At 38.3% G+C, this 18,641-nt stretch overlaps 1 protein-coding gene across 4 annotated transcripts; it reads right to left on the bottom strand.

Moving 5' to 3' along the window:
• Positions 1 to 14,323: 14,323 nt before the first annotated feature.
• Positions 14,324 to 16,416, bottom strand: LOC137714299 (ethylene-responsive transcription factor ABR1). Of its 4 annotated transcripts, none has more exons than XM_088686977.1 (3): positions 16,288 to 16,407; positions 15,721 to 16,180; positions 14,324 to 15,182 (listed from the first exon to the last, which is right to left on the bottom strand). In XM_088686977.1, exons 2-3 carry the CDS (start codon positions 15,998 to 16,000, stop codon positions 14,485 to 14,487), a joined length of 978 nt encoding a protein of 325 aa, XP_088543103.1. In that variant the 5' UTR covers positions 16,001 to 16,180; positions 16,288 to 16,407; the 3' UTR covers positions 14,324 to 14,484. The 4 variants fall into 4 exon arrangements, with proteins under 4 accessions (XP_088543103.1, XP_088543104.1, XP_068309645.1 ...); XM_088686978.1 differs by having other exon boundaries at positions 16,312 to 16,326; XM_068453544.2 differs by having other exon boundaries at positions 15,721 to 16,416.
• Between the last annotated feature and the right edge of the window lie 2,225 nt (positions 16,417 to 18,641).

Below are 18,641 nucleotides of genomic sequence, written 5' to 3' on the forward strand. Positions count from 1 at the left end.
TCACTTAGACCAAAGTTACTATAAATGGAAAGAGTCTGACCCATGGAAGTAAGAAAACCAGGTCTCCAAAAACGAAACCCTTTAGCTCTGCTAGACCAGGATCAGGAATCAATGAGGATGGTGGGGTTAAATTATTGTTGAGCCCAGTTGAAACCCCATGTCATTTTTACCTCCAACAACGACAAGGTGAGCCTTTGAAGTTTTTGACATCGTGGCTTTCCTAGGGGTTTTGGCCGTCTTTCATTACTATTGGACTTCATGACAAGTAAAAAAGTTGTTCCTTGTGTTGAGCTTTACATGCTTGTAAAATTTTTGAAATTTGAAGTTAGCGGGAACTGAGTTTCCGTTTGCCGGAAACCACCATGCATAGTGGTGTGTGTGGCGGGGCATGGGAAAACTCAATGACATGGCTTTTGGACATAGAGATGTTCATGAAGCCTGAGTCCATATTCAAGGTTTGATTGTTGAAATTTGATGCAATGGTTCGATCATTAAATTTTTGAGATAATTGTACAGTTGTTCGATTTTCATTATTGGCAACAATGCGACCATTGGATTGTCGTGCAATTTTTTAGCATGTTATTTGTTTATTGTCAAACCTTTGAGAAATTATGGAACGAAAACTTGACGTTTGAATTTTCCAGATTGGAGAATCTTGGTTGTTAACCACTTTGACCGACGATTGACTTTTTGGTCAACGTGCCCCAATTTATTCTGGTGGCTTATTTATTTTAGGATTCTAAGATAATATGTGTATTTTAATAGGCGTTCATCGTGTCTAAGTGCTCAGATTGCTAATAGTCGAGATTTTTGATAAGTGATTGTAATATTATGTGATGATATATTGCATATTCTCTTGTTACTTACTTCTGTATAGCATAGATTTATAAAATGTGTTTATCGCTAGTCATCAATCTGTTGTTTGAAATGATATATCTATATTTACTTGAAATGATTGCAAACTGAGAGGGCTAGTAGAAGACCGATACCTTGTATACTTAACTTCTCGTTTCATGCATCGATATTAAATCCTAGTGTGTTACCTTTCTTTCTAATTCCATGAGTAATTCTGGAATCCAATTTTCCTGAGAGGTTCTAGAACGCTACTCTATTCGATTCCATGCGAAGTTCTGAATCCCTACATCATGTCTGATTCCATGAGAGGTTTTAGAATCCTACTCAAGTCCTAGAGAGGTTCAGAAACCATGTGCATAGTTTCTATCTAGTTCCATAAGAGGTTCTAGAACCTAGTGGTTTGCTCTGGCGCGGGTCTAGTAGACATGTGATGCACTGCGAGCAAAGCCACTAAAGGCTGCATTAATGGGCCAAAGCCCATTGGAGTTAGGGTTTCTAAATCAATGGGCTCAAGACAAGCCGCAAGATTATTCACATAGACTGTTCGTGGAGGCTGGTACTGTTTGGCAGTGACCAGCAGAGCTAGTGGCTGTAGCTCGATAGAAGCATGTTGAAATGGTGATGGCTATTTGACGGGGAGTGACTGAATCTGATGAGGCCTCGCATGCGGTTGTTGTTGCTGTTATCACCACTATTGCTATTGTTATGGCGCTGCAACCACAATGGCCTAGCACGGTACTGGTATGGTAGTGGAGGTAGTAACTGTGGAGGTGATTTAGAGCCAAGACAAATTCATGGCAATCCTGTTTTTTTACGAAAGCAGCTATAATCCTCGAATAAAAGGTGCGGCAGAGATTGTGATCAACGAAAATTTCGAATTCATGTTCTAGGGCCTCAGAGATTCCATGGAAATCCTAGATTGCGAGGATTGACCATTATTGTTCTTGCTTGTTGTTCTTTGTGTATCCACCATAGTTGTTCCATGTGAACAAGAACTAAGAACACTAAAGAAAGCCTTTTATGGAATGCCCCGACCCGAAAAATTTTTATTTCAGAAAATAATTGTGGTGATAGGCCAAATTAAACTCTTGTTTATTTCACTACCATAATTCATAATTCTTTATCTAAATTTATTAATCACTCACAAAATCTATAATCTATAACCAAAGTTTAATTACCAAAACATAAGATTTAATTTTTCAATTAATCACCAAGTTTCTTTTCTTAATTCAAATTCTCAACAAAAGAATAATTTCAATTATTTAAGGCTGCATCTAACCCCTATTAGACTACCTACGTACCCTTGATGCGGGCTTCATTTTCAATCCATTTTCCAAAGACATTCAAGCAACCGAAATAACCAACATTGGGTTTAATAATCGAAACACGTCAATTGGATACCAAGTTCATATTTAGAATATCAACATTTGCACAAAATGGCAGCATCGGCCCATTGGCAACATGTAGCTGTGGGTGGCGGTTTCTAGCGAACAGAAACCCCAAATTCCAACCAACTCTAAAAATTACCAAATTTTACAGGCAAGTAGAGTTCAATGAGAAGAATAACTTTCATACGTGAGCCAAAGTCCAATTCGGCCGGGAAACACCTCAAATCGCCCTTGAACTACTGGAAACCCTTGAATTGGGTGTTCTTGATTCGACTCCAAAACAACTCCGACGCCTCAACCAATGCATGGGCTTTGTTCCATGCCTCAAGGAGAGTCCAAAGGTGGTGGTAATTGAAGGATTTAGCTTCAAAATTTGAGGAATCGCCACCACGAACCCAATACACCAACCATCAATTTTTCACAATTTCAAGCTCAAATTTCATCAAATTTGGGGTGGAATGGGTAAAAGGAAGGTTGTGGAGTGTTTCCCAGGTGTTTTTTTTTTGGCATGATTTGCCTGAAAATTTGACGAAAAGTCGTCGGAAGGGGAAAATGGAACCAGTCGGGTCGACGGGTCGAAGGGAATGAGCCGAGTCGGCCAATTCTTCCTTCCCTCATTTCCCTCATTTCTTTCTTTTCCCATTGGTCCTCTCCTACCCCCCCCCCCTTTTTTGAATCATCGACCCCCTCATTTTGTCCCTCTCCATCACAGCCACACACGTGGCACATCCATTGCTCCAAAAAATCTGGAGCCTTCTAGATGAAGGTTAAATTACAAAAATATCCCTAACTTTCAACATTAATAACTTCTTCATTAGAACTCCGTTTCACGAACGGTTTGTGTCTATGCGTTCGTGAGATTGAGCTCTATTCACACATAAATTGTGACCTGAAAGGGTCTACGGATTTTAGATAATTAATTTCCAAACTTCAAACTTCGTAGCTAGTTTAATTTAAAACTCAATTCAAATAAATTAATATAAATTCTTGAAAAATAATATGAAATCTCAATAATACAAATACGTAAATTATAATAATTTTCGGTAACAAAATTTTAAAATTCCTCAATTAAATTTTCATAACCATAAATCGATTTGTTTTCGATTTTCGCCACATATTCATAATTATAAATATTCTATTCCATATATTTAAATTTTTAGGGTATTACATTTTAGACCATTCCTAAAGGAGATGTCAAATCCTAAGTGGAATGTCATGTAATCAAATTTGAAGATAGGAGCAAGCTCCAACCGATATGTTAATCCCATGTTTTCATATGTCAAATTTGATATATGAGAAAACGTGATGTCAAATAATTTTTAATTATTTTATTGTGTGAGTCCCATTAATGCACCAATTATAGATCTTGAAAATTTATTTTAATTGATTTATTTTTAAAATGGGTGCTAAACATATCGGTTGGAAAAAGAAAAAAAACTGACATTGCCACGTTAGCCATCAAATTGACATTTGACATTAATCTTTTGACATCTCCATTGGAGATGCTCTTAGGGTTTACTTTCTTCACTCAGATCTCCAAGCACACATTGAGTTGTAACTCAATTTTTCTCTCAACGAAAATACCAATTTGTGGATTCAAATTTCATTCACGACTGATTTGATGAAATTTCACCTACAAGAGAACAAACACCGTTAGCTTAATTTATGAACACCTACAAAAAAAAGAAGGGTTTATCTGCCAAAGAGCATCTGATGCCTAAGTTAGAAAAATAATAGAGAGGAAATTTGAACTTGAGAGTATTATGAGTAGTACGTGGTGATTACCCTTTTATTTGATTAACTTGCCTATTTATGGGAAAAAAACCCTAGTAGGCATTGGGAAAAGGAGGTTGCAGAGTATACTAGGTAGTCCTTAATGATGCAGACAAGTCTCCGTGGTCCTCTAAAAGTCCATGTTAGTAAGAGCACAGGTGTAGCAGACACCCAAAGGGAGACTCTGAAGAGTCAGTGCCTTGCCACCATTTGACTGGGTATGGCTCGATGGTAGGACGTGTTATGGGTAGCCTAGAGAGCCCCTAATATGTATCATGGGCAACCCAAAGTGACATAAAAGCCCAATTATAGGGCAGATTGAGTCTTATTCCCTTAGGGGAATTTTATCATCAACTAACGATGTAAGGGCAAAACTGTTATATTGGACATATTTCCACGTGTCATTTTCCTATTAGATGTGATTAATTTATGTTTCGAAAGGTTCTCATAATTTTGGTGGTTGTTGATAGATTTACAAAGTATGCCCACTTCATTCCTTTGTCCTTACTAGGGGTGGTTCGGTATGGGATACCGAACCGAAACTAGTATCCCAAATCTCAAACCGAAAATTTTCGGGACAAGAATATGAATACCAATCCCAAACCAAATTTTTGGGAATCCCGAAATATTTTTAGGATTTCGGGACAAATCGGGAATCCCAAAGTAAAATGTGAAATTATGATATATTTTTCAAATATATAATTCAAGAACACATTCATGAACTAGGAATGTCATTTCATTCACACTTCCATTTAATCGAACACTGGCATGCCTGACTGTTTTTATCAGAGTCAAAATTCAAATTAATTAAACCTTTTTGGCAATCTGTTGGAGACAAGAATCAAGCCTTCTGAAATCATCAGCCATGACAGCAGCAATAATAAAATCCAAATGAATATCAAACAGAACATGAAAAATATGCAAGTTGTAAGGCATTCCAGGTTGTAGAGTATAAATTAGAAACTACTAGCATCAATTATAAAAGAATAATATATATATAATATATATGTATAAATATGCATATATAATAATTAATAATATATATTTTCGGTTTGGTATGGGATTCCCAAAATATCAAGAAACCAATCCCGAATCCCGTACCTAAATTTCAGTTTAGGAAATTTTTGGTTTGGGATCGGGATTTTTTCGATTCGGTTTGAGATTTTCAAGAATTTTCATGAAATAGGTGTTTCATCTTCATTAAATGCCACAATCTATCATTAATGACATAAATCAATCTTTTGTAGCAATTTTTGAGAATTTTTTGGAAACTGGGGAATTCATTACCTGGGCAAAGATGCCAAACATAACAGTGATAGCCAACATCGAGGCAAGCAAACAACAATGCAAAAGAAAACATCGAGCAGTAGAGGGAGTTACAAGGAAGACGTATTAGCCAAGTTATCGCGTCACCCCATTCAGTGCCCTAGTTACATTAAGGATGACAAGGTAAACCATCAATTTGAAGCAAATGAACTAACGAAGATGGGGGTCTGTTGACCCAAGAAGCATTTCACATCTCCGAACACCACTACGATGCCAACAAATCTGTTGCCATTTTGGTTGATTTTAGAGTCCAAGACCAGCGACAGTCCTGGAAAGACTCCCCTAGCCTTTTAGCTTTCAATAAAGAAGGGTAGGCCTCCCATCTGCCATTTTCAAGCAAATCTGAAAGAGAGCAAATGGATTCATAGGAATTAGATTCAATTATAACCATTTGAATCCCCAACGCCATACCAAATTCACAACCTTTGAGGAGGGCCACGGCTTTAGTAGCTCCAACAAAAGGAGCCTGAATGGCATGTCTAATCGTTGCCACGAAATAACCCCCAACAACCCACAACATAATCCCTATATAGCCGGATTGCGTCATCGCCGACCAACTGGCATCAACATTAATTTTTGTATACGGCATAGCAGGAGGAACCACTAGGTCGATTGATTAGCCAATGTCAGGACCGGCGCAGGTGGCACCAGATTTTCACGGACAGCTTCAAAATACGCTTAAGCCGAGTTTGTAATTGCGCATAAGATTTGTGTGGGGTTAATTGGTCTTTGATTATACAAAAGGTTGCACCGAGCTTTCCATATATGCAAGCACGTGAAGGCTACATACGATAGTAAGTACATTCGGTCCCCACTTTCACCCGACATGTAGGTTTAAGAATGAGTATAACCATTCCATCCAATTCGAGACTTCATCCCTGTCAATCTTGAGATTAAAAACCCCTCCAAACCAGATGGTCTCCACCCATGGGCATAATAAAAGTAAATGTTCAATTGACTTCTCTTGGTTGTGGCATATCAAGCATGTAGGTTAGGGGCAGAACGTCGTTTATATAATGTTTCCATCGGGGCCAATGCTCTATGGAAGGTTTTCTACATGAAATTACGGATCTTTGCTGGGGTTTGAAGCTTCCATATGAACTTCCAAACCTAAGCCGAGGTAACTCGGGATGAAGAAGGGTGTTGCTGCGCCGAGGGGCTAGCTCGAGATTGAACCCAATGGTACCTAGATTTCACCGAGTACAATCCATTCTTGGTAGCCGACCATATAAACCTCTCCCCACACATTGAGTCACCGATATACGTATCACTAATGGGGTTGAGATTCTCCATAGATAAGAAGGGTTGAAGGGAGTTAAGTTCCCAAGTTCTAGAACTTGGACATATAAAAGTCTTCACCCGAGTATCCTTAGTGACCGGCACCTCTCCACTTGGAATAAGGTGGCCCGAAGGGAGGGATGAGAGCCACCTATCTTCCCAAATCCGCACATTCTGCCCATTCATTACTTGTCAATGAGCACCCTTCAACAGAATATATCTTCCCACTAATAAGTTGGTCTAGGCCCATGATGCTCGGCTTCCACGTTGGGCGTCAAGAAAATAACAATGTGGGAAGTACCTGGACTTGAGTACTAAAGCCCATAAAGAATTCGGCTCTGTAATCAACCTCCAACATTACTTGGCAAGGAGAGCATCATTGAAGGTTTTAAAGTTCCTAAAACCCATGCCCCTTTCATGCTTTAGAAGACCCAACAAGTTTTTTGATACCTAATGAATTTTCTGCTCCCCATTTTTTTGTCCCCACCAAAACCCAAAAATCATGGAGTCCAACTCGTTGCAAATTGCATATGAAAACTTAAAATAAATTCATTGGGTACACAAGAATAGCTTGAGCGACAACCTTAATCATAACCTCTTTGCCGCCTTGTGATAGAGTGCACTGCTTCCACCCTTGGATTTTCTCGATCATTCTACCTTTCACATAGGTGAGTTCATGACTCTTAGAACGGCCCCATGTGGCAGGAACCCCCAAGTAGGTTGCCGGATCGAAAACCACCGGTATACCAAGAATGTCCCCCAACTCCTCCGCAACTGCTATGGGGGTATTGGCACTAAAAAAAATACGCATGATTTCTGAATATTCACCACTTGGCTCGAAGCCGAGCAATAGGCCTTAATTAGTCGGCCTAAGTTAATGCAGTTCACGCTGTCAGCCTTCAAGAAGATTAGGGTGTCATCATCAAAGAAAATATGAGATATGTAAGGGCCATAAAGGCTTATCTGAACCCTCTGCAACTGCTTAGTATCAGTGGCTCTACTAATCATCTTTGACAAAACTTCACTAACCATTAGAAACAAATACGGAGATAGCGGGTCTCATTGCCTTAATCCTTTCGAAGAAGCAAATTTATTACCCAGTTGATCGTTGATGATCACAGAAAAATTAATCGAACTCACACACCCCATGATAAGCTTTCGCCAGCAGGGGTGAAACCCCTTCTTCTCCATTATCGCATCCAGAAAGTCACATTCCACACGGTCATAGACTTTTTGCATATCAAGCTTGATGCTAAGTTCAAATTTACACTTTGTTTTCCTGAGCTTAAGGAAGTGGAATAGCTCATGTGCAATCCCAATATTGTCCTGAATTTGTTGTCCCCCAACGAACGCATTCTGCATAGGAGAAATAAGACTCGAGAGTAAAGGTTTTAGTCTATTAGTTAAAACCCTGGAGAGTGCCTTGTAGGAAAAATTGCATAAGCTAATAGCCCAGAATTGAGAGACCGACTTCGGGTTCAGAACCTTTGGGATCAACACAATGTGAGTCGCATTGAGTTGACGGGGACAATTATCTCCATTCGTAAAAAATATGACAAGCTCATTAACTTCCTTTACAATATTATCCCAAAATGAATGGTAAAAAATTCCTTGAAAACGATCCAGTCCCAGGGCTTTTAGGCTGCCCATTTACAGAGCAACATCTCTGATTTCTTCCTCCATTATCAACATCAGGAATGATTGATTCATACCATTAGTGACCGATGAGGTGATGCACTTTAATACCTGCCCTTAATCCCTATGCCCCAACGATGTAAAAAGCTTAATATAGTAGTCATCAATCAGCTGATGCACCCGGCTTGGGTTCTCCTTCTATACTCCGTCTTCCTTCTCGATATTTTCCACTTTGTTCATCCTTCATATTTGCAATATGGATTGATGAAAGAACGCTTGTTGGCATCACCTTCACAAAGCCATTTTACCCAAGACTGTTGTTGCCAAAAACTCTCCTCTTGTTCCCAAAGCTTGTCAACCTTTATGGTCTTCTCCTTGATTTCAACCGCATTTGGCCCCCAATTTATTTGAAGCTCCCTGAGCTGGCCCATCAATTCCTCTATTTCTCTAGCTCGCATCTTGAACTTTCTTTTACTCCATTTGATGAACTGAGACCTACATTCATTTATCCTTTTCTGCAACCTTGTTATCGTGTCCCCATTGCATGGGCGGTTCCAACAAACTTCGACTAACCTTCTGCATTCCTTATCTTTGGCCCAAAAAGCTTCAAAACGAAATTGTTTTTTACCTTTTCCTAGACTCGATTCATGATGGATAATGATTGGGCAATGGTCAGATCCCACAACCGTACAATAGGTAATAGAGGTGTTTGGCCAAGTAGCCTGCCAAAGTTGATTGCTAAGCCCCTGGTCAATCCACTCATCCACCAACTCCCCATTTCTGTTCCCGCGCCATGTAAATGGTGGTCCATTAAAGTTAAGGTCAATAAGCCTTGTAGCTTCCATAAAGTTTGCCAAGTATCGAGGCCGGTTATAAAGGATTGCAGCCCCTCCGGATTTTTCAGACTCCCTGATAAATTCGTTAAAGTCACCCCCACATAACCAAGGTATATTAGAAGGCACAAAGTGAGAGTTCATTCAACCCTAGAACTCTTCCTTTTCCCCCCGATAGGATGTGCCATAGACTCCAGTCACCCTTACCCACCTAATGTCTCCCACACTCCGAACTCGAGCATAAATGATATGTTTTGATGAAAAATTAACATCAACCTTCATCAAATCATCCCACCATAAACTGAGACCACCAGCCTTGCCAATAGGAGATACATTGAACCTACCAGAAAATCCCATTCTTCTACGTACCCCGTCAATTCTATGATCCTTCATCTTAGTTTCCGAAAGAAAGATCATAGAGGGTTTGTATTTTCTAATATGCCCATGTAGGGCTCGAACTACTGTGTCTGACCCATGAACACGACAGTTCCAAAATAAGTGTGTCATGACGATCGTGCAATTGTTTCATGCCAGCCGCCACCTCCTTAGGAGCTTGTCCCCTTTCTTCTCGCCATGAGTTTAGACCTCTCTACCTCCGAAACCTCATCCATATACTCCCATATCTCCTGGTATTCTTCTAGGATCTCCAACAGTTCCTCTTTAGCATATAAGCCTATTTCCATCATCAGACACCTCTCCCTGATGCTCATACTCCTTAGCCTAACTGCCACCCTTTTCTTCCTCTCTTCTCTGCTCTAGATATTTTTACTTCTCTTTTGAGGCGATTGACTGATTTCCATGTCGCATAGCTCAACCCCACACTTCGATAGACTACCTTCAGTCACCCCACATATATTGAGCACATTTCCCCTATTCTGGGCATCCTCTTCCCTAATACCTTTTATAACAACTGAAGGTGTGTCTCCGTGTTTCGGTTGAATAACTTTAGAATTCGTTTGTAGGAAGCAATCGGGACGACGACCCAAAGTTACATGCCGAGTCAAATAATGGTGGCCCTAAAAAATTATCCAATGAGGGGTGGCAAACTCGAAATCCTCCCCATGTTTGTTAATCCTATATTTTCTCTTCCATCATCTCTTAGGCAGTTGTGTCATCTCAGGATACCCCTTCTCCACCTAGCTGATTCCTCCCTTGCAACTGTTCCCCTAAACTTCAATTCCAGTATAGCTCTGGTTGTCTATCCTCTTGCCTATATAGCAGAAATCCTGCAGTCACTCATATCAAAACTCCACCTAGGTGTCCTTATTATCCTCCCTCGACAACCAGCAACTAGTGGTTAAAGGGTTAAGGGTGTTAACAATTACCCTCACTCTTAAGAATCCAAGAGCGTTAGCTGGGTTCTCAAGCTCAATGAACTCACCTATTTCCTTTTAAAGGAGTCAGATATTGGCTTCCGACGTGAGGCAAGGTGGTACCCCCTGTATCTGTACCCAGAAATAGACCATGTTCAGCTCTATTTCATCCAGGGTCAGTTCCTTAGGTCACATTTTTACTGAAAAGTTTAGTTTCATGGTAACTGGCTAAAAATCTTTGCCACTGTACTTTCGTCATGAACTGTTACGATGAACGTTTTGTTCTTTACCCATTTGATTTGAACTTCCCCAAACTCTTTCTATGAGGACCTTAGAATGTTTCGAACGTCCCACTTGTTCAAATTTTTGTTGACCAGTGCCGTTTCAACCAACTCTACCCCATGTTCCATGGTCGATAGATCCATGGACTTATCAAGGTAAACCACCAAGTCTTCAACTACCTGCTCTACCATATGTTCCTCTCTGTACCTAGTGCTATGGACCACTTGAACAGATGTATGAAGTAGATAGATTGTAGAGGCCTTATCCAGTTTGTCTCTGGACGTGCTGGTATATTTTTCCTTCTTAACTTCTTTCCAGTTTGTTTGATTACTAAATAGCAAAAATACCCATAATATCGATGTTGGGAAGTACCTTATTTCTTTACTCAAAATCATCTTGGCACTTTATTGTTAGGTTTTGGGTTGGTTGAAACTTTCCCAACTGCAATAAATGCTGGGGTTGGCAGACGTCATTTACCTCCCCCCATCTGTCGGATTTGCAAGATTAGGGACCTACCCGCACATACCTCTGGTGGGATAGAAAGATGATTTGGCCTTAATTCTTCCTCACCGATTGCACTTGTACTCTGATAGGATCAAAGGTAGTTGTGGGTTTATTGCCTCCTCACTGACTGCAATTAATTGTCATACCCACTTCCTCTTAGCTAGGTTAATTAATTTTTAGAAAGAGCAATTACTGACCAGATCCATTCCTCTTAGCTGGATAAACTCATTGTAGATTAGCAATCTACCCACTTGGAGAGGCAATCAAGGGTGATAGGGTGAAAAGAGTAGCAAAAGGAGTAAATGCGGGGTATAGAGCACCAAATCACCAACTTCACTTTTAGTCTCACAACAGAGAAAAGGAAACACTCACAAATGAGGCTTTCACGGAGGAAAGAAGTGGCTCTCACAGCGGAGAGAAGTTTAAGTTTTTTGAGAATCTTTTATAAAGACTTTAAAGCACAATTGTACGAGCAGTACCTATGATCCTCAGTCTGAGGGAAAGGGATCCTCTTTGGATCCCTTCCACCAAATTCAACCAATCAATCAATCTGGGTCTTTGAAATTTGATGCAACGGCTACAAACAGGGGGGCTCCTTTAAAAGTTATAATAACTTTAGCCGTTGGAAGGGCCCGGATTAGGTGATTGGGTGGATTTGGTGGAAGGGATCCGGAGAGGATCCCTTTCCCAGTTTGAGGGCCAAACATGGTCGTCAATTGTACTTTTGGAGCATTACCTACCGTGTTTTGTTGGAGACAAAACTTCTTGGTTATATCTCATATATTTTGGGATGATTGGTGGCAATATGTATGCTTCCACTAAGATGTATCATCGTTTCAATAACGAGCTAGCACCAATATAATATAGTTTGTTTCATATCTTAAGCCAAGGTTGGACAAGTGGCATGCATATTGATTCTCCATCCTCGGATAATACTACGAGACTAAATTTATAGATAAAATTTGCAAACTAAATGATTTGTCACCAATAAGAATGAGCACGTTTATCAACGTTTAAGTATTAACTCAATCATCAACTAATATGTCATTTAGTTTACAAAATTTTGTTTACAAATTCAGTCCCCTAGCATTAACCCCTCCATCCTCTAATGAAATCTACCATTTTCACCATTAAAAAATGAACGAAATACCACTTAAGCAGCCATTAAAACTGTTCAAAATGAATGCCATAGAAGTATTTCCTACAGTTTGAACACTAATAGTGATTGTTTACAACATTTCTCGTATTTACTACTTTTATGTAAATTGTCATCTGTCATGACATAGTTACTCTAACTAATAGTTAAGCTATTTGACTGAGATGAATAAATAGGATAAGAAATGACTGGGTTAACTTTTCTTTTTCCTAGTATTCGTATTGTAACCTTAACATTTTTTCGGTTATCGGTTTTTATGTCCACCCTTATTTTGATTTGTCAAAAAGTATATAGTTTCTGAATGTACTTTTTTTTTTTTTTGACAAAACTCAGCGCCAATTTTTTACGGCGGGAGTTTACCTCTAACCTCTAAGTATGAAAAATAGGGTTTTTATCACAAATGATCTCTGAAATTGACCCTCACCATCAAGATGGTCCTTGAAATTAAAAATCAATCAATGTAGTCCTTGAAAATAGGTGTTGCAAATTAATGTGGTCATTTTGTCCCAATTCTGTTAAAAAATATGTTAAGTGCTGATGTGGCATATAAATGAGCCCCATAAGTTCTTTTTTCTCACAAATGGTCGTTGAATTTGACTCACGACATCAAAATGGTCCCTAAAATTGACCCGCGACATCAAAATGGTCACTGAAATTGAAAATTGATCAACGTAGTCTTGCAAGTAAGCGTCTCAAATCAATGTAGTCTTTCCGTCATACTTCTGTCAAAAATTCTATTACGTGCTGATGTGACACATAAATGGGTCACACAAGTCTAATTAAATTTAAAAAAAAATTACAAATAGGCTTAATAATTTAATAGTTAATAAAAAATTTGTCAAAACCCCAGTCTTGCAATCACCTTTGATCCCAGTCCACATTTTTATACCTCATTCGCTCTATTCTCTAAAATAAAAATAAAAAAAGTAAAAATCTCAATACACCCATCTTTACACACTTTGACGCCCTTCCTTAATTGAACCTGGATTGAGATCACCTTTGGTGATGGCTTGGCCCATTAGCAACGACTTTAGGACATCACCTTTAACATTTAGGTGATCAACATCCTCACAACCTTAATTTGGGAGAGCTTGTTCGACGCTTCCTTGGTGGTCTGGTGATGCAAAGAACGACGAGATCTGCCTTGAGATAATGAGATTATAACCGAGGTGCGTCCATTGTAGGTTGAAAACTATTTCCACACCCCCTCTTAGGCCTTGGTTAAGCCTTATGCCTTCGAGAATTTATGGGAGGGATCTATCTTCGGAGTAGGCCCTCCTACAAGAAAAAAAAATTTCATTGTGCAAAAGGTATTTAGATAATTTTTTTTAATTAATTATTAAACCCATATCAGCACATAACAAATTGTGGCAGAAGGATCATATTGATTTGCAACACCTACTTACATTGGTTGATTTTCAATTTCAGGGACCATACTGATGGTGTGGGTCAATTTTAGGGACTATTTTGATGGTATGGGTCAATTTTAGGGACTATTTTGATGGTATGGGTCAATTTTAGGGACCATTTGTGATAAAAACCCATTTATGTGCCACCATTTTAGGGACCATTTGTGGGGCCCCCATTTATGTGCCACATCACACTTAACAGAATTGTAACGGAATGACCGATTTGCGACACCTATTTTCAGGGACTACATTAATTGATTTTTAATTTCTAAACCATTTTAATGGTAAGGGTCAATTTCATGAACCATTTATGATAAAAACCTTTAAAATGATGCTTCTATTATCTGAAGGAGGCAAGTCAACCTAATTACAAATGTTGTTTCTATTTTTCTGAAGGGTAATGTCATGGAGACTAAATTTGTAAACAAAATTTACAAATTAAATAAATTGTCACCAATAAGAATGAGCACATGTATTGACGTTTAAGTAATAACTCAATCATAAATTTTCATGTCATTCAATTTGCATTACGCTTTTGTGAATCATAATTTGTATTAGTCACAGAGAAAGAGATATAACATCAACTTTTTTTTCGTATATGATTGTACCAATGGTAAATACATCTAACAAGAAAAAGTTTCATAACCGAACCAAACAACAATTTCATAATAAATGGAAAAATATATATGGTAAAAGATGTAAATGAAACCATCATCTCGACGAGGGAGTAGTTTATTGAGCATAGCTAGACCATTGCTGCATTGGAAAATCAGCAGTACTAGTACTGTTGTCACTTACGGATGGTCCGACGGGAAGCCATGACCGAGCCCCAAAGAGTGAAGACAACGGAGGTGGTGATAACGAAGAAGAAGAGGAAGACGAAGAAGCAGCAGCCTCAGCAACAGCAGAGGATGATAGAACCATCTGATCATAAAGGCTCATAGGTTGCCTCTGCATATCAACCAACTCAGAATAGCTAACAAGATTTCTTGAGGTTGAAGGCACCTCGTCCGACGAATGGAATGCTTGAGAGTGAACAATCGGCTCACAGGATGTGGCAACGGACAAAAGGGTATTTTGAGGAGCAGAATTGCTCAACTGGGTCGGCGGAGGAACGGCGGTTGACGACAGGAGTCTGACGTTTTCAGGGAAGTTGAGTTTGGCCTTGTTGCCTCTGAATCGGAGGGCAGCTTGATCGTAGGCTTGGGCGGCGGCTTCGGCTGTTTCAAAGGTGCCTAACCACACCCTGGCAGCCTTGAAGGGGTCCCTAATCTCAGCTGCCCATTTTCCCCACGGTCTTTGTCTCACTCCTCTGTATCTTCTCCTTATTGGCTCTGCTATTTCGGGCGCACTGTATACATATCTACTACTTGGAGTTGGAGATGGAGTTGGAGGGATTGCTGTTGTGGTTGTCCTGGTGCTTAAGCCTTCTGCGGATATTGGTCAAGAGAAAAAGTCATTTTTTAACTAAATTGGTCTGTCCCAACGCCACGCATTTTGCGTGAAGGAGAGAGCTTACAGAAACTGCATGCCTTTTGTAAATTTTTTTTTTTTTTAAAATAAGTAGAAAAGAACAGATAAGTATAAAGAAACAACAAAATCACAATTATTCACATATTGGTTAAACAAATAAGTGTTTAAACAAATTAAACATTAACTAAACTATGATATTAGTCTCATTCTTTAATTGAACTGTTCTGCCACTCTACGTGCAGAAGAGAGCTTCTGAAAAATTTCCGCGTTTTGTAATTTTATTTATCTTTGAAGATAAGTGGACAGGAACAAGCAAACAAAACCGCTAGAAACAACGAATCATAGTTGTTCTTATTTTGGAGTATTTAAGTAACTTCATGTGTAAGGAATTAGAAGCGTGCACGACTTTCGTACAATTAGAACAACTTAGAAGGAGATTTTCTTTTGCTTTAATCGCAAGTCACTCTATCGTGTTAAATGTAAAAAAGAAATTACCTCCAAAAGCAGAGGATGGCCCCTGAATGTGCTGTGGAAATTCATCGAAAGCTCTACAAAGCCTTGTAACCGACTCGGACAACGGACCGCCGCCGCCGCCGCCTTCTTCCTCTTCCTCTTCTTCTCTTCCTCTTTTAGTTCCAACACTGCCACATGAACTAGTCCTTGAATCAGAATTAACACCTGCAGCAGCCACCTCATTTTCGTCTCCGGCCACCACATGCGTCAAGGCCGATACCATCGCCGACATCTCTCTCTCCCAATCCAACTGCAACAGCATTGACGATGCGGCCGACGCTAATATCCCACTTCCACCACCGCCAGCCCGCTGTCGTTGCTGATGTGAAATAAGCAGGGGTTCATTGAGCCATTCTCCAATGTTATGATGTCCTCCTTGTCCCTCCTCAATGTTGGTGCGCCTTGCGGCACGTTGGTCGCTATTACCTCTTGAATTCGCCACCTTTAATACACACATATAGAAATAGATATGATTGATGAGATAATATTTGTTGATATATCTATCTGTATCTACCCAACAAAACTATAAGCACACACAACACAACATACAAAACCAAGTTTACTACTGTTTACGTGCAAATTCTCTCTCGTCAAGAAAACCAACACGCCCCCGCCCCCAGACACGCAGACTTGTTACTTATAGCTTTGAACCGTCATCTAAATATAATATATTATATATATGCAATTTATAGCTGGGACTAGCAGATCGATTTATATAAACGCTGTCATGGGAATCATGTCGGTTAATTCAAAGGAAAATTAATAAAAAATTTTTGAAAATTTTGAGTTTTAATTTTTTAGGATAAAAATATGATTTGTTGTTAAATTAAACAGTACCATGAGTTTTTCATTAAAATTCTCTTAATTCAATTGGTCCATCTTCATGCAGATGGAACCCATTATTTAAAAATATTAAATGTTAAAAATGGATTTTTATCAAAAAAAAAAAATGTTAAAAATGGATAAATATATACAGGAAGGAATTTTATCGAGTCAAAAGAGGCAGTATGAACTTAGAACACAAAGTGTGAACATACAGATGCCGACAAATATATATGTGACAGGCTGGCGTATAGGAATTTTTTTTTTTTTGTGGTGGGTGGTGGGGCGGGTTGGTTGTGGCGGTGTTTGGGGTCAGAGGGAATCAATCAACCAACATGATGGTTTCGAGTAGAGTCCGATCAGTCGACATGAACTATTAACTTGGTTTGTTGCGACATGGATTAATCTCTTACTACCAACAACCTAGTGAAATGAAACCAGTTTCCTTAACTTTGAAAGTCAAGGGGCTCAAGTTTGTACATCCCGGTTATTCAATTAAAGAAAAATATAACTTTAAGCGAAGAATTGATTTGGGATTGTGATGCTTTTATAAAATAAAATAAAAACAGCTTATTAAAAAGAGAATTGTTATTAGCACTCTAAAAATCTTATTTTACACTCCTCATAAGTGTATTTTTTTTCTTTCTAATTATGGAAAACTTGGAGTGCCAAATGAGATTTTTGGAGTGCTAATAACAAATCCTGTTAAAAATTGTGGAACATTACATATGTTTGGCAAAATAAAAAAGAAAGGTCTTTTTAAAAAACTGTTCTTAGTAGAATAGTATAGAAAAGCAGAAGTAAAGTCTTTTATGCTTCTAAAATTTTTTTTTTTATTTCAAAGTATAGTAATCGTGTTTGTTTAATGAAATTTTCAAATAGCAAATGTATCCCCACACATTTTACAAAATTACAATCATTGGCCCTATATTATTCTCTTTGATAATTATCATATTATATTAAATACTATGTCATATTTAGTCATTTAACATATTTACAGTAATTTATCTATAAGTTTACTAAACATTCGGATACTATTTTTTTGTTAAAAGTACTATTACAAAAAAAATTTATCAAACACTCAACAATTTTATTGTACAGTTGTTTATTTTCATATCACAACAAAAGCAGGTTCTTATAAAGCATATCAATACTAAACTAGCCTGTAATATACCGACTTGTGTTTAGTTAATGTGTTGTATATATTAGGAGTATTTACAGTTCTTTTTATCACATTTGAAATCATTAATTAGATTCTCCATTTTCTTGCGTTCCATGTCGACCCACGTCTTTGATGGAAGGGCAATTTACAAATTGGTTGCACATGACAATGACGGTGTTGCCTGGTTCCAAATATTATATGGATATCAAGTCAACCTTGATTTGAGCATGAGCAACTTGTTTGTTATTGTTGTTCTGAGAGACGCAATTGGTTTACGCGTTTACTTTTTAAATGAATGAATGGATATACTACAGTAGTCACCGCTAACTCGATCGGTCCACAGTTTTACATGTTCAATTCAAAAGAGCAAGTGGGGAAGGAGGTTGCTGCGTCGAAGGAAGGGAGTTCTCATGAGTTTGCCTTTGATTATTTTTTGAAGTTTCAATGTAAAATTAATTAGTAGTATAGGCTAATTTAATTATTTATAAATATATGTAAAGTTTTTTTTTCGATATGAAATTTATATTTTCAAATTTTTTTTTTTTACATGTGATTAACTTTTAAACTTAGCACGTGAACAACATAAATCGGACAACGTAGATCACGTGTGGCTATTGAGCTTCACACAATGGAACAACATGCTTTAATACTAACAAGAAAGTTGGGGAAATCCAATTGGTATGAGAAATAGCCGAATTATTTATAGGTAATGCTAGAGAGACCCAAAATTTTAAACCAAATAATGTGTCATTAATAGAAAATAAGTACGTTAATTAACATTTAAGTGATAATCCAATTTTCAACAACATCAATTAGTTTACAAAATTTGGTCTCCCTATCATTAAACTTATGTATAACCATATGCAAAATCTCTCTCTTTTCTAATATGAGATTCATAATCTCAACAAAGGGCGGTTGG

This window comes from Pyrus communis, chromosome 15 (genome assembly GCF_041283825.1).
Source record: "Pyrus communis isolate YQ-2024b chromosome 15, ASM4128382v1, whole genome shotgun sequence".
Taxonomy (NCBI): domain Eukaryota; kingdom Viridiplantae; phylum Streptophyta; class Magnoliopsida; order Rosales; family Rosaceae; genus Pyrus; species Pyrus communis.

Coding starts and splice junctions, on each gene's coding strand:
- LOC137714299 (XM_068453544.2), bottom strand. CDS start 16,195: ATGTGTGTATTAAAGGTGGCGAATTCAAGAGGTAATAGCGACCAACGT. Junction 15,183..15,720: donor GCCATCCTCTGCTTTTGGAG/GTAATTTCTTTT, acceptor CAATATCCGCAG/AAGGCTTAAGCACCAGGACA.